Raw genomic sequence first — 16,625 nt, forward strand, 5'->3', positions numbered from 1 at the left:
CCAGTTCCAAGATATGAAATGAAATTGCAGTTGGTTTTGCCTGTTTTAATGTTAGCTTGTTTATCAATCACATCAAAGAAATCCTTCTCATACTTATTTTGTTTTTGTTAAACGATTTGCGAATTGTGTTCCTTATGCATAAGGATTCTTTGATCATTAGGGTATGGCTTTCCATCCCATTGTTCTTATTGATGTTCTTGTTTTGTTTTGGTGTAAGGATGAGTCTCTTGTGAGATGGTTGGATCAAGATAGAAATGTAATGCTTATGATGAAATCGTTTATTACTTACAAGGAAAAATGTAATATTTTTGAGAAAAAATAAACTAATATTTAAGAATTGAACAGTTAAAATGTAATATTACGGTTGAAGAGTTATAGAGAATGTAATACTTGTGAAAATTTTGACCCTTTCTTTGAAAAAAAAATTGTTTGTTTAGATAAAAAGAATAATTGATTTCTTTCTTTGAAAAAAAGGTTCAATTTAACATGATGAAAAAAAAAAAGTTCGACACCTTTACCTTGTAAAGCTTTTTAGTATAAAATTGTTATTTACATTTCCAAAATCACTATTAGAGCAATTCTGGGGTTTATTTGGAATTTTTTGCAGAAAAGGAAAGTGATGAGTTGGAGGAGAGGATACCTTTGCAATTTTCTCACTTTCAAAATAACATATTACTAAATTTGTAATTATACATTATTTTTTATGAAGGAATATAAAGAACTTTTTAAGTCTACTGCATCGGCACATAGAGAGCGCTAAATATTAAATGAAATCAAATAAAAATAAAAACGGAAATTGTCATTTAAAAAAATAAAAAAGTTACACCCGCATAGTACCGTATACTGATACTCCCTATTTAACTAAATATTTCTAGAACAAAATTATTTATTATTTATTATCTTTAATAGATGATACTTTTTCGCAGGCCAGATGGCACTATAAAAATTTCTTAAATTCTTATTATATATTGGTTTGACTTCATCATATCGATGAGCCAGACAGCAGGCAATAATTCCCTGAAAATATTGAAATTCAAAAACAAAGGATGTAAGCATAAAAGAGGTCGTACAATGTGTGCTAACACTTCTAGAGAGATGTTGTCGGCGTCAGGCTAAGCGCCTAAGCAGCCACGCATGCCGCACGCCGCATAAATAAATGTTTTTTTTTTTTTTTCATCCGAATCAACTCTAAGGAGGCGTTTGATTCAAGAAATAGATTACCTTAAAAAATATAAACATGTTTTATGTTATATTATTATTAGATTAACTGGTAACCGAGAATTCAAACTTATGATCATCAAATTGAAACGATAACTGAGATATCATTACACTACAAGGTAGTTGGCTAGCTAATCCTTATATAATATAATTATAATATTAATAATTAACAACAACAACAACCTATATAAAAATAAATATGTTTATATAATCTAATAAACACACACACACACACACACACACACACACACACACACACACACACACACACACATATATATATATATATATATATATATATATATATATATATATATATATATATATATATAAAATATTTAGAATTAAGTTCCAGTGTGGGTAAGTGTCTCCCGTGCGGGTGGTTAATGTGCGTGAGTTTTGTACTTAATGTGCGTGAGTCTTGTGCTTCCGTGATATTTGTGCTTAATGTGCGTGAGTGTGTAATGCTTAATGTGCTTGAGTTTTGTACTTAAGGTGCGTGAGTCTTGTGTCTAAGGTTTGTGAGTTTTGTGCTTAATGTGTGTGAGTGTGTACTTAATGAGTTGTTGTTGAAACTTTAAAGTGCATGAGTTTTGTGTTTAATGTGCGTGAGTTTTGTGCTTAAGGTGAGTGGGTCTTGTGCTTAAGGTGCGTGAGTTTTGTACTTAATGTGCGTGAGCGTGTACTTAATGTGAGTTGTTGTTAAAACATAAGGTGCGTGTGTTTTTGTGCTTAATGTCGTGAGGGTTGTGCTTAAGATGCGTGACTTTTTGTGCTTAAGGTGCGTGAGTTTGTGTTCTAAATGTTTTTGTTTGTGTGTTTAATGTGCGCGCGTTGTGTACTTAAAGTGCGCCAATGTAATGCTTAATGTGAGTCTACCCGCACAACCGCACGGGAAGCATCATTCACACCTGATCCCTTCCCTATATATATATATATATATATATATATATATATATATATATATATATTGAAATTCAAAAACAAAGGATGTCATTATATTAGGATCAACTGCTTTGGTTGGGAGTGTCTTGTGCGGTTAAATTTGTGTCATTAATCTTGCTTAAATCAACGTCCTGGATTAACAAAAAAAATGCAGTGACAATTTGGTAATTTTACATCTAGGTCAAATTTAAGGTGTGATTTTTGTGTTTAAGGTGTGTGGTTTTCCTTCTTAAGGTGCGTTGTTTTCCTTCTTAAGGTGCGTGAGTTGTTGAAACTTAAGGTGCGCCATTTTAAAACCTTAGGTGCATGGTTTGTGTTCTTAAGGTGCGTGGTTTATGTACTTAAGGTGCGTCGGCCTAAAGCTTTAGGTGCGCGTAGTTTGTGTTCTTAAGGTACTTTGTTTGTGTGCTTACTGTGTGTGGTTTGTATACTTAAGGTGCGTCATTTTAATACTTAAGGTGCGTCAACCGCAGAATCGCACGGGAAGCTATATCCGCACATGAACCCTTCCCTATGTTGGCTATGTATATAGGGAAGAGGAGACGAAGGAGGAAGGGAGGAAAGAGAATGCCAGCCACCTCTTCCTTCGTCTTCGGGAGAGACGAAGGAGAAGGGGGTTGGCTGGCCGTCGTTTTTGTCTTTTATTTTTTTTTTTATTTTTATTTTTTTACTTTTTAAAATTTTAACAATAATTTTTAAAATAAAAATTAAATAAATTAGTTGGTCAACGGTGACTTGGCCAAAAAATTTAACGGTATGACCAAATGTGATACAAATTGAATAGTCAAGGATCAAATATGATACAAATTGAATAGTCATGCACATAATTTGAGAATTTTAATAATCAATGACTAAAATAGTTACATGTATTATAGTCGAGATACTAAAAATAATATTTTGTTTAAATATGCGATTTTACTTTTTAGTAAAAGTGCATCTGTCTAAATGTCTTTTAAACTCGTATCAAATGATTAAAAAAAAATTCATAGGAAATAATTTGACCCATTCTTAGGACTCCTTTTTGAGAAATGATGAGAAATAATATAACGTATAGTATAAGGATTTAATTAGGTATGACATGATATGATAGAGATCGACGCAGAACAATTCCTTGTATTGTTAAATCATTGCTTTATACGGAGTAATACTTTATATTTAAATAAAAGTTAGAGAGAAGGATTATTAAATCACAAATCTAGGCACAATATAAATTCCAATCACTTATCATGGACTACTATTGATAGAGTATATTTTCTTATGCGACTAATATTACACATATTTTTACTTTAGTATTTTTTTTTTTTTTTAGTTCTGACTTAATTGATTCATTTACAAACTGTCGACCACAATTTTTATTATTTTTTGTGTTTTTTCCTCCAATAAAATCATTACACGTGGCAAGAGTTTTACTCTTTTAAAGTCTATTTATTATTTTTTTATGTATGGAGCAACACTGTAGTAGAATAGTTAGGCAGGATGGTGTGACACATCCAATAGTGAATTAAATGAACATGTTATTCTCCAATTTGTTTGTGATAATATTATTCTCTTAAATTCTTCTTTTAATCATCTTGTGGTTAAGACTTAAGATTCACGATGATTGGTCGGAAACTCGGAATATATTGAGTCCGAGACATTTGGATGTTAATTTACATTACTCATTTAAATATATTAATGATGTCGAACGTCAGATAAGATTGTTGGAAAAGTGAGCAAAAATAACATTTAAAGTGGTCATTCGAGAAAATACTTTGAGTGAAGTTCGTTTGTTATTTGGATCGAGTCAAAGTTGATTTGAATTCTAGTTATGATGATGAATTTCAAGGATTTATATACTTAAAACAGATAATTGGTGAATGACAAATTGATTCTCAAAATATACACATGTAGTTAGAAAAATGGAGTTTGAAGGGCTTTTAAATAGTCTTTGTCCCACATTGAGAATAAATGTGTTTGAGCTAGTATAAATATTTTTTTAAAAAACATTTTTTAATGAATTTGAAATGTGCTACTAGAAGATCGACTTTACTGGACAAAATAACAGGGTCTTGGTTTAACCTTTTTTGAAAAATCACAAAATTGGAATTATTATTTTTTGAGGAATGTATTCATTTTTGAATACAAATTTCTACAAAGATTATCTTATTGTTAGGTAGTTTTGTAGCTTGTTTATGGTCCTTGGGGGGGGGGGGGGGGGAGGAGGGTTGGTAGGTTTATGCCTCTATTGTTCTTTGTTTTTTTCGTTGAGTTTGTAATAAATTTCTTTTCTAAAAATAACATATAGTAGAATATTAAATAATACTTCATCTGTCCCATTTTATCTGTCTGTCTTACTATTTATTGGTCAAACTAACTCTTTCTTTTTTGTTTATTATTATTATTTTTAGTATTTTTTTACTTATTTTTAATTTTTTTTGTGTGTTTAATAGTACTTTTAGTGTAATTTATAAATATATAAATTTTGTATACTAATACTAAACTTAATATTAGTTGAAGCAATGGCAACGAATTTTTAAAATATATCACTACTACTCCAACTATTCTTCTAAATACACGCTAACAGTACATATGTCGCCGAGTAAGGTTGTCCTTATCTCTACAATATTCTTTCACTTTTAAAAGTAAATTATATTTCACATCACTAAATTTGCAATTCCTTCACCATTTTCCCTACATAGTACATACCTACAATACTCGGTGACTTTCAAATAATGTCTTACTTTCATATCATATCAAAATAAAATAAATAAAAAATCAAAAACAAAAATAAAAAAATAAAAAAATAATAAAATAAAAGTACAAAAGACTGCCGCAGCCTTTTGTCAGATTACCAAACTTGCTGCAGTAGCAAGTTTGCTAACCATGTTATTATTTAAAAAAAAAAATTACTTTCCAATGTGCTATGTCATTTTGCAAGGAACAAATTTGTTGGGATGAAGTTACTCTAATAACTTAATTACTTAATTCTCAAGTGACGAATTGTACCTAATGACACAGGATCAAATCTTGATAGTCACTACGACACTACGTTACCGTGATTTAACTATTACATAATTTTTTTTAGAGTGGATAGATGTTTACGGGAAAGAGATTTTGCCTTTTACACCAAAGTTAATATGTCAAGTGTACAAAATAGAATAAAATAATCGCTGTCCGTTGCCAAACACGACTTAAACAGCGAGATGGAACAAATGCTTATGATCGTTCGGTGTCGCTATCACAATCTTTAACAAAATACGCTTTCTGAAACTTAAAGAAAAAGAAATGATGAATTCATAAACTTCTAGTAATTAGAGAATATGCTGACGAATAATCTTTTCAACTATTCACATTTCTACCGCTTTTACCCATGGATTCGTAGCCAAAACTATTGACTAAATAGGAAGTTGGTTGGTTTAATTGGAAAACACATTAATTGTTGACTTTGACATTAGAGATTTAAATTTTGGTTTAAGCATGAAACTTCTAACCTAATTAATGTTTTCAATAATAAAAATAATAGTAAGCTAGTTTTTAGAGATGGTTGCATGTACTCAGCTTGTTTTCGAACTGACTATGCACATGGACACAAACTTTATTCCTTGCATTAGTATTTTACCTTGAAAATATATAGTAATAAGCAAGTGCATGCAGTTAGTAATTGCGTGAGCAATATTTAAGTTATATTTTCCTAAATCAAAAGCTTTTGGAACACAAGCACAAAAATTAACTTTGTCCAATTCTCAATTAATTAATTAGTTAAGAAAATTTTTATATGATGAAATCCATTATGCTTGAACAAACAGAATTACTAACTTTTCTTATTATACTATGAAATCCATTAATGTATTTTTGATGTATGTGTTGGTCTCATTAAACTGCAACTTTAACTTATTATTATTATTATTATTATTATTATTATTATTATTATTATTATTATTATTTAGCAATATAGTTTCAATAAATGATAATATGAATGGAGAGAATTTTAAGTGGACCAATGAATACATGGTGCTTTTTTTGTGAGATTTGTATCAAATATATTTGAAAGCATGTGCATCGATTAATGGAATGGAAAGATATTAAAGAAGAGTTTGAAGCTACCACCAAACGAAAAATTGCATATAGAAGTTTAAAGAATAAGTGGGATGCTATAAAAAAAAAAGAATTGAGAATTTAGAAGCAACTGAAACGTGAACAAACTGGTTTTAGGTGGGATTCTAGTACAAATAAGATTAGCGGCTCCGATGAATGGTGGGAGAAAAAAAAATCAAAGTTTGTATTATAACTTTTTAAGATTAAAATATAATTATATTTTGATTTTGATTGTAAACTTATCCTTTTCATTATATTTCTCTTGTAGGAGAACCCCGACTATAAAAAATTTCATAATAAATCTATTGATCATGCAATGGAAGATTTGTGGTCTAAGTTATTTGAAGATAACTATCCAAATGGTGAAGGTTGTGTTGCACCATACTCCTCAATTAGTGCAACCTGTGGATATTGAGGAAGAAAATAGAGAAAGTGAAGAAGAAAATAGGACTAGGCAAGGATTTGAATATTTATTGTATTCTCAGGATAGGCAACAATTACAGGATTTGGAGACAGATGGGTCTTTATTTTGTAATAATTTCATGAGTGAGGTGAACCGTTGGGGTAGTAACCAGGATGTTAGCGGCACTCAAGTACCTAGGCAATCTCAGGGTAATAATGCTAAAAAATATGCAGAAACTCAAAATATGGCTCTCAAACGTACCCACTCAAATGCTAGATGATGTTGGAGAGCGATTTCAACATTCTGATGAAACAATAAGTAGAGCATTTCATGAAGCTTTGGAAGCAGTTAGTGGTAGATCGGTTACAAAGGCCTTCCACGTGATATCATAAGACCATAAGATCTTACATTACTAATGATGCACGATACATGCCATATTTCAAAGGTAAAATGTGACCATTTTATTATTATTATTATTATTATTAAGATTAATTATCTAATATATATATAAAATGATGAATAGGATTGTATTGGGTGTATTGATGGTACTCATATAGCAGCGTGCATCCCAGAGGTTGATCAATTGTGATATAGAGGGAGAAAAGAAATTCCTACTTTCAATGCTATGGCAGCGTGTGACTTTGATATGTGTTTCACTTTTTATATCTGTTGAATGGGAAGGATCATCACATTATACACGTGTATTTCTTCATGTAATTAATACACCTTCAATGAACTTTCCAAGCCGCCACAAGATATCATATTCCTATTACTTTAACTCAAATAAACATCATATAATTTTATTCCTTATTAAAGTTTAGTGTTATATATTTTTTAGGAAGATATTATTTGGTGGATAAAGGATATCCAGATAGACAAGGATATTTAGTATTGTATCTAAGAATAAGGTATCCACCGTATCATCAATCTCAATTTGAACAAGAGCCGCCAATTAACGCTCAAGAAGCATTCATGCACATTATTCTTTTTGAAGTTGTATTGGGAGGTCTTTTTGAGTATTGAAGAAGAGATGTAAGATACTTGCTAAAATGCCACAATTTAGTGTGGAGACCCAAATTAATGTTATTATAGCCACATTTGCACTACATCATTATACTCGAAAGAATTCGCAAGATGACATGATGTTTAATCTGCTTGAGCAGCATCCAGATGACATACCGTCTGATGAACTTCAAGATTCAAGTAGTAATATCTCTATCAACGAAAATTTAAGTGAGCCCTCTATTGAGATAAATGAGATTCGCAACAATATTGCTACTTCATTATGGGATGCTAGATCATGATTATGCTAATAGGATTTCATTTCAAAATGTTAAATTTTAATATGTAAACAAACCTATTTAAATTTAAAACTATTTAAATTTTATGAAGATGTCCTTTTTAATCTTTTTACATTTATCCGTTTATCAAAAAGTTAAGTTTACCAAGCACTTTTTAAAAGTAATGGGACAGCAACTGCCTCACACAAGGGGCAGCTTGTTAGGGATTATGGGAACTGGACAAAGAAAGGGGCAGCTTAATAGTGTCATGATTTGTTAGGGATTATGGGAAGCTAGGTATTAAAGGCTTTGGCAGAATGTGTCAAAGTGGGACAGTTGATTTGGAGATTTAAGGTACTTAAAGCCAAGAATTGAACTATTGACCTTTGGTTAAGGATATATGAGTCACTTCCACTCAATCACACCTCCAAGTTAACCTCCAAACATCATTGCTTATGTACTTGCTAGAGCACCTTATTCCTTGTTTGAATGTATTGTTTGGTTCAATGCCCAATAGCATAGGGCTAGATTTTGGCATGTGCAAAATGCTCAATAGCATAGGACCTCAATTTTTAGAGGATCCAATATTTTTTGACCTAGCTACTTAAGAAATAAAAAAAAAATCTATAATTAATCTTGAAACTCATCAATTTTTTCTCCAAATTAGATCACTTCTCTCTCCTAATAATTAGGACCTAATTAATTGAGTATGCCGCATGGCAAAACCTTATGTTTTCCCAACGGCACAGTTGCACATATGATGTCTCATTCTCAAATCTCAAGCCCTGAATCTGTAGAGAATCAGAGATAACTTGAAAGTTGAAACCTGTACCATTCACCACCAATACCGCCTGGGAAATTGATTATTCCCCCTAATGGATCATTCTACTTGAATTCCAAACGATAGCGGCAACCCAACAGGTAATCACTAGCCAGGTAGTTTCAAGATGTTTTTTTAAAAAAAAAAAAAAATCATCTGTTTGTTTGGACTTTGGAGATAGTATAATTCTTATGTTTTTTTTTTTTTTTTTGAATGTTGAAAATTGAAATTTTAATGGATATTTGGATTGATGGAAATGTTTGAATGCTATTAACATTTTTGCCCCCAATCTGAGCCTTATGGATTGAAAATATCCTAATATATGAACGATGAATCTATATATTATAAATACTTGAATTTGGTGAACTTGACTTCTATTTGGTATGCTATAAGTTCTGTAAATTGTCACAAATTTTTGGTTGTGCAATTAAAAAAAAAAAACTAGTTGATGTAGTGTTTATTTCATTTAAAATAAATATTTATTCAAATATTCATAAAATGACAATCATTAAATTGTTTTTTGTAAGGTTGAAAATTGAAATTTCATTGGATATTTGGATTGATGGAAATGTACTAAATTTAGTGGTGCCGTTACTATGAAGTGTCGATTTGCCAATGCAATGAAGACATCAGGTTGTTTCAATCATTTTTCACTTTAATTTTACATGTGTTTGCTCCCTGTTGAAGTATTGTTGTTTGGTTTCAATTGCATATTTGCATATTATGGCTCCCGGCATTAGAAAACATGAATCTAGCTATGAAAAACCGTAAGAGACAATTTTTTTTTGAAGAGTTACAACAATCACAAAGAGGAACATTAAATAAGTTTGTAATTAAAACACCACAAGTTCCTTATGAAAATTCAAATGTTGGTGTTGATATTGAGAATGATAACAACGTGGATAATCATGATTTTAATGCTGAAAATGGCGATAATGTGCATATTGATATTGACAATATTGATCAAGTTGAGAATGACAATTTGAATAATTCACCCAACAATGATGATGTTGCTTTATATGAAACTGACAATTGTGATGTTGGCCAAGATTATTCATGTGAAACTTTTTCTTTGCTTGATATTTTTTATCCAAGAGATTGGGATGAACTTGATTCGATTGTCAAAGGTCCTAAAGATAAGTCTCCTAGGCGATTTTTTTTTTTTTTTAAATTTGTATACTAGGGTCTTATCAAATGGAGAAAGATGTGATAAAGAATGGTTAGTTTACTCAAAAGAGCTTGATAGAATTTTTTGTTTTTGTTGCAAAATCTTTAAAAAGGGTATTGGTAGAGGTCAATTAACAAATAAGAGTTTTAGTGATTGGGCTCATATTGGTGAAAGACTCCGAGAACATGAGACAAGTATGAAGAATATTAAAAATATGACGACTTGGTATGATCTGCGTCAAAGGTTTAAAAAAATCAAACAATTGACAAAGTCACTCAAGGATTAATTGAAAAAGATCATTGGAAAAAGTTTTGTTAAGGATTCTTTCTTTTGTAAATTTCTTGGCACACATAATTTAGCATTTCGTGGTACTAATGATAAATTATATGAAAATGGCAATGAAAACTTTTTAGGCTTAGTTGAGATGGTGGGAAATTCGACCATATTATCCAAGAACATGCTAGTCATATAAAAAATGAATAAATTTACTTTTATTATCTTGGTCATAGCATTCAAAATGAACTAATATCTTTGCTTGCTTCCTCGATTAAATTTGAAATATAAAAAATAATAATTATAAAGCAAGCAAAATATTTTTCGGTAATACTTGATTGTACTTCTAATGTTAGCCACAAGGAACAAATGTCATTAATAATAAGATATGTGGATGTCTCTACACATCAAGTTAACATTGAGGTGTCTTTTTTAGAATTTTTGGATGTGAATAATTCAACTAAGCTATGACTTTTTAGTACTTTGCAAAATGAATTGCACCTTTCTTAATCTTAATATTTCTGATATACGTGGACAAGGTTATGATAATGGGTCAAATATGAAACAACAACAATCAAGGTGTGCAAAAAAGTCTTTTATATGAAAATCCTAGAGCTTTTTATACTCCATGTGGTTGTCATAGTGTTAATTTAATTCTATGTGATATGGCAAATGCTTGTAGTAAAATCAAAGATTTTTTTTTGGAGTTATACAACGCATATATACAATTTTTTTTGCAAAATCTACCAAGAGATGGGATATTTTGAAAGATAATATACATGGTTTAACTCTTAAGTCATTGTCTTCCACTCGTTAGGAGAGTCGTATTGAGAGTGTTCAACCATCAGATTTCAAATGGTAAAAATACGAGATGCTTTACTTCAAGTGGCAGATGTTTATGGTAATTCCTCAGTAAGAAGTACAGCTAAATCTTTAGCAACAAATGAGCTTGGTGATTTTGAATTTTTGGTGGCTATAGTAATATGGTTTGATATATTGTATCGTGTTATTTTTGTTAGCAAGTACTTGCAATCCAAAGACATACTTATTGATATTGCTATCGAAAAAATTGGAGAGTTGAATTCCTTTTTTGAGAAATACAGAGAGTGATTTTAATGATGCATTGGATTCCGCTAATGAAATTGTCATTAAAATGGATATAAACCCCGTTTTTCCTAAGAAACGTGAAATCTATAGGAAAAATAAAACAATTCAATGAAAATTCAAATGCATCATTAGAAGTTTCATTACCTGCAGAAGATTCATTTAGAGTTAACTATTTTCTTTTCATTGTTGATCAAGTCATTGTTTCTCTTAAGAAGAGGGTTGAGCAATATCAAGAGTATGAGAAATATTTGATTTCTTGTTTAATTCTGACATGTTAAGTTCTTTAGATGATATGAGCTTGAAGTCTTCCACGAAAAAATAGGACCCATTGAAATTTTGAAAGATTTAAAATTGTTTAATTGTTATCCTAATGTGGTTATTGGATACAAAATTTTATTAACTATTCCTATTAGTGTTGCATTTGCAAAAGGAAGTTTTTCCAAGTTAAAATTGTTGAAGTCCTACTTACGCTCTATAAATGTCACAATAACGACTTAATGGATCATCGTTGATATCTATCGAAAATGATCTTTTGGATAAAGTAGATTATGAAGAGTTGATCGATGAATTTGCGTCAAACAATGCTAGAAGGACATTTGCATTATCTTAGAATTTTATTTATAATAAACAAAGTTGTTTGAATTTTTGTTCTTTATATTAGAAAATAATATATAAATAAAAATTATATATTTTAAAAACTAGCAATGTGTAATCGTTATTTTGTGGAACCCGGTTCCAAACTACGTCGTTTTCATGTGGTTGAGTAACGGTGCCGTTAATAGTGGCACTGTTATCCTCCATAATTTCTATACTGTAGATTCATAAAATCTATAATAGATTCATAATTCCTAAATTGAAGATTCATAATTTCTATATTGCAGATTCATAATATTTGTACTGTAGGTTCATAATTTCTGTACTATAGATTCATAATTTCTGTACTGTAGATTCATAATTTCTAAATTGTATAGTTATCAAATTACGAACATATAGTTCTGTGATTTGTGAATACAGAGTTCAACAATTGGGAATATGAACATCGAAAATTATGAACATATAGCTCTATAATTATGAACATATATTTATAAAATTATGAACATATAGCTCTATCACATGTTCACAAACATAATACTGTAGATTCATAATTTCTATATTGTAAATTCATAATTTAAATACAGTAAATTCGTAATTTATAAACTGTGCGATTGTGAAGAGAAAAACGCCATTAACAGCAAGCGAAAAATAATTTTGTTTTTAATTAGAACGGCGTTGTCGTTTTTAACAAAAATGACGTCGTTGTGGAACTGTGTAAGGTGGGCACAGTTCCACAACATAATTTGCGGGCAATGTCCACTTCCTATTATTTTTTATAGTTTGAGACTTGATATGATTTTATTAATGGATTTCCTTTAAAAAAAACACACGAAAAGTAAATTAGAGAGGAAAAATAATGTTTATGTAATAATAGTAAGGGAAAAAAAACGAAATAGAAATGAGAAATGCCTTGTGTCCCACGATTCCACGAAGGGGTGAAGGCAGGAATAATGAATGGTCTTTCGGTCTTTCACTTCCATGGACCACTGTTCTTCAGAAAAAATAAAATAAAATAAAACAAAAAGAAAATTAGGAAATTTTTTTCCTTTCTTTCTATATAATAGAAACAATATATACACAGCGGTAATCTAAAGCTTCGACAAGCATCAGTGCATCACGCCTCCTTCCTCTCCCTCTCTCTACAGAATCTTCGCTAGTTTTTCAACTCTCAGTCGCCGATCGGTCGGAGGGAGAAATGACGATGATGAGCGCGAACGACGGTGCGGCCGGTCCGGTGATGCGGCCCAAGACCAAGATTGTCTGCACGCTGGGGCCGGCGTCCCGGTCGGTGCCGATGGTCGAGAAGCTGCTCCGTGCCGGGATGAACGTCGCGCGCTTCAACTTTTCTCACGGATCTCACGAGTACCACCAGGAGACCCTCAACAATCTCCGTCAGGGTATGGAGAACACCGGTATTCTTTGCGCCGTCATGCTTGATACTAAGGTATACATACGTGCGTTTACTCTGTGTTGACTTTGTTTGGTGGATCGGTTGTTAATTTGTGCGGGTTAGGTGTTTGATTTTTGGTCTGACTGGTTTTTTGCGTTCCATCTGTCCACTTGCTGATTTGATCTTTGGTTCATTTCTTACTTGTATGGTGTTGAATCGGTTGGGAGCTGCTTTTTGAAATTTAGATCACTTTGATTACTTTGTGCTTTGACTCTTTTTCTATGGGAGAAAGAACAGGAGAAGATGTGTTTCTTCCCATTACGCGAGTTTATTACTGGATTGAAACCAGAAACTACTAAAAATATATATATACGGAGCTAACTGACCTGCTATGGATTATCTAATACTTATTTATTGCTTCTTATGATTTCCAGTTTACATAATTTTTTTGGGGGTTAGGTAATTCTACCAAAGATGAGTTATCTTATTCACATAAAATTTAAGTGCTCTTAAAATGATCGGCTTTCCTCTTTCTCTCTGATGATTGCCAATCTGCTCTTTTTCGACATATTTGCTCCTCCATGGAGAAATGAGTTCAACTTTTACCTAGAGAGAACGATTATTATTTGTTTTAATGGTAAACATTCCAATAGAGTGCCCCTTGAAGATGATGATTATATCCCTATCTCAAAAACAAATTCTATTGTTATTCTGCTGGCAATTGTGGCTTTCCACAGTTTTCCCTGAGTGCAAACTTTTGCAACTCAAGGATAGAGTTGCAGATGCCAACATAAATGATTCTTTGTTTGTAAGAAGAGTAATAAACATGGTAGTCCAGGGGGAGAGAAAGAGGTGAGCAGAAATTTAAGATACATGTTATTCTGTAATACCTCAATGGCACATGGCAGGTTTAGCATTACAAGAACTGGATAGAGAATAGAGTCCATCTAGCTGACCTCAACTAGCTTGGGGTTAAGGCTTATTGCCTTACCATTGATTTAAATTGATTTTGTTTAATTCTATACTTAATTTCAATATTCCATTCTTTACACTCTATAAAAAGAACTGCTATTATGGGTAGGTCAAGTGTGATCATAATTCAAATGATGTAAATGTTGATCTGATCAAATGATTATATGAATGTGTCTGAACAGTGATTAAGGCATGCCTATTGTTTGTAAATTCTATAACTGGGGGGATATAGCATTGAACCTTATTTGTGAGTTCTGTTTGTTTTGTGTTGTAGGGTCCAGAAATTCGAACAGGGTTTTTGAAAGACAACAAGCCCATCCAACTAAAACAGGGTCAAGAGATTACTATATCCACTGATTACAGCATCAAGGGTGATGAGAATATGATCTGCATGAGCTACAAAAAGTTGGCTGAGGATGCCAAGCCTCAAAGTGTTATACTGTGTGCAGATGGCACCATATCCTTTACTGTTTTGTCATGCGATAAAGAGAACGGTCTTGTTAGATGCCGATGTGAGAACACTGCTGTTCTTGGTGAGAGAAAGAATGTCAATCTCCCTGGGGTTATTGTGGATCTTCCAACCTTGACAGATAAAGACAAGGATGACATCTTAAACTGGGGGGTACCTAACCAAATTGACATGATTGCCTTATCCTTTGTTCGCAAGGGCTCAGATCTTGTTGAAGTCCGGAAGCTGCTGGGTCCACATGCAAAGAATATCATTCTTATGTCAAAGGTTTGCTTCCATCAACTCTTTCAATGATTATCCTGATCATAGAGGAATTTCAGAGTTTTTGTATTATTGCCTTAAATAGTCTATAAGCATACCAGAAGTATGCACTTGTTGATCATGATGTTCACCTTTTTTTTTAACATGAGTATTATATATTGAAATTCTCCATTCTTGCTCTGATTTTTGTTTACATAAGCAAGTCTATTGCATTAACAAATGTTATATTGACTTTAGGTTGAAAACCAAGAAGGTGTAGCAAATTTTGATGACATTCTTGCCAACTCTGATGCATTTATGGTGGCACGTGGTGATCTGGGAATGGAGATTCCAATTGAGAAGATATTTTTAGCTCAGAAAGTAATGATTTACAAATGCAACATCCAGGGGAAGCCTGTTGTCACGGCAACCCAGATGTTGGAATCGATGATCAAGTCTCCAAGGCCAACTCGTGCAGAAGCAACAGATGTTGCCAATGCCGTTCTTGATGGGACAGACTGTGTGATGCTTAGTGGTGAAACAGCTGCAGGGGCTTATCCAGATCTTGCAGTACGTACGATGGCCAAAATTTGCATAGAAGCAGAGAGCACAATTGATTATGCAGATGTGTTCAAAAGAATCGTGGCAAGCGCACCAGTTCCTATGAGCCCACTAGAGAGTCTTGCATCTTCTGCTGTCCGAACAGCTAACTCTGCTAATGCCTCTCTCATCCTTGTTCTGACCCGGGGAGGAAGTACTGCAAAGCTGGTAGCCAAATACAGGCCGGGAAAGCCTATATTGTCAGTCGTCGTCCCTGAGATCAAGACCGACTCCTTTGACTGGTCATGTAGCGAGGAGTACCCAGCAAGGCATAGCCTTATTTTCAGGGGACTAGTCCCAGTCCTGTGTGCAGGATCTGCAAGAGCATCCCACGAGGAGTCGACAGAGGAGGCACTCGTGTTCTCCCTCCAACATGCCAAAGCAAAAGGATTATGTGAGGTAGGAGATGCTGTCGTGGTCCTTCACCGCATTGGAACTGCTTCTGTGATCAAGATCGTGACAGTGAAGTAAGTGATTGAGTAATATACCAACTTGGTTGTGGAGAAGCAAACATTATATTCACTTTTCACTCTCTTTTGTTAAATCAGATTTTTTTGTTCTGCTTTTTAATTTTAACTTTCCACAAGGGACACCACTATACGCCCTATTGCACCCTTCTTCTAGAAACCATGTTTTGCGCCAGCCAATTTTCCAACCTCACAAAGCTGAATCCTGAAAGCTGGATTATTATTTTGCTATATCTTTTTGTTGATTGAAGTATTAAACAGTAGAATAATGAATTGTTAAAGATGAGTGAAAGTTGATTTGTTCAATAGCATCTTGTATTTTTTCTTCATGTCGAGTTTGGTTAACGAGGCTAGATTCTGAAATGGTATGTCATTTTTTTTTAATGTCGGGTTTGATTAATGAGACTAAAATAGGATCAATAATTATAGATTCTAGAATGGCATGGCATATGGAATGGAATGGTGAGTGTAAAGTAAGCAGGCAGATGATGGACAAAAACCAAGTTGTCATTTCAGTAATGGACCATATGGTAGTGCTGCACTGAATTTCCATTTCATTATATATATATATATATATATATATATATATATATATATATATATAT

The 16,625-nt window shown here is 32.4% G+C and overlaps 1 protein-coding gene across 1 annotated transcript; it reads left to right on the forward strand.

Moving 5' to 3' along the window:
* Nucleotides 1–12,948: 12,948 nt before the first annotated feature.
* Nucleotides 12,949–16,334, forward strand: LOC109160064 (pyruvate kinase, cytosolic isozyme-like). Its single transcript, XM_019308192.1, has 3 exons — nt 12,949–13,326; nt 14,519–14,980; nt 15,212–16,334. The coding sequence occupies exons 1-3, from the start codon at nt 13,078–13,080 to the stop codon at nt 16,022–16,024; spliced, it is 1,524 nt and encodes a 507-aa protein (XP_019163737.1). The 5' UTR covers nt 12,949–13,077; the 3' UTR covers nt 16,025–16,334.
* The last annotated feature ends 291 nt before the right edge of the window (nt 16,335–16,625 follow it).

Source organism: Ipomoea nil, unplaced genomic scaffold, assembly GCF_001879475.1.
Source record: "Ipomoea nil cultivar Tokyo-kokei standard unplaced genomic scaffold, Asagao_1.1 scaffold2845, whole genome shotgun sequence".
Taxonomy (NCBI): Eukaryota; Viridiplantae; Streptophyta; class Magnoliopsida; order Solanales; family Convolvulaceae; genus Ipomoea; species Ipomoea nil.

Coding starts and splice junctions, on each gene's coding strand:
- LOC109160064 (XM_019308192.1), top strand. CDS start 13,078: ATGACGATGATGAGCGCGAACGACGGTGCGGCCGGTCCGGTGATGCGG. Junction 13,327..14,518: donor CCGTCATGCTTGATACTAAG/GTATACATACGT, acceptor TTTGTGTTGTAG/GGTCCAGAAATTCGAACAGG. Junction 14,981..15,211: donor ATATCATTCTTATGTCAAAG/GTTTGCTTCCAT, acceptor TATTGACTTTAG/GTTGAAAACCAAGAAGGTGT.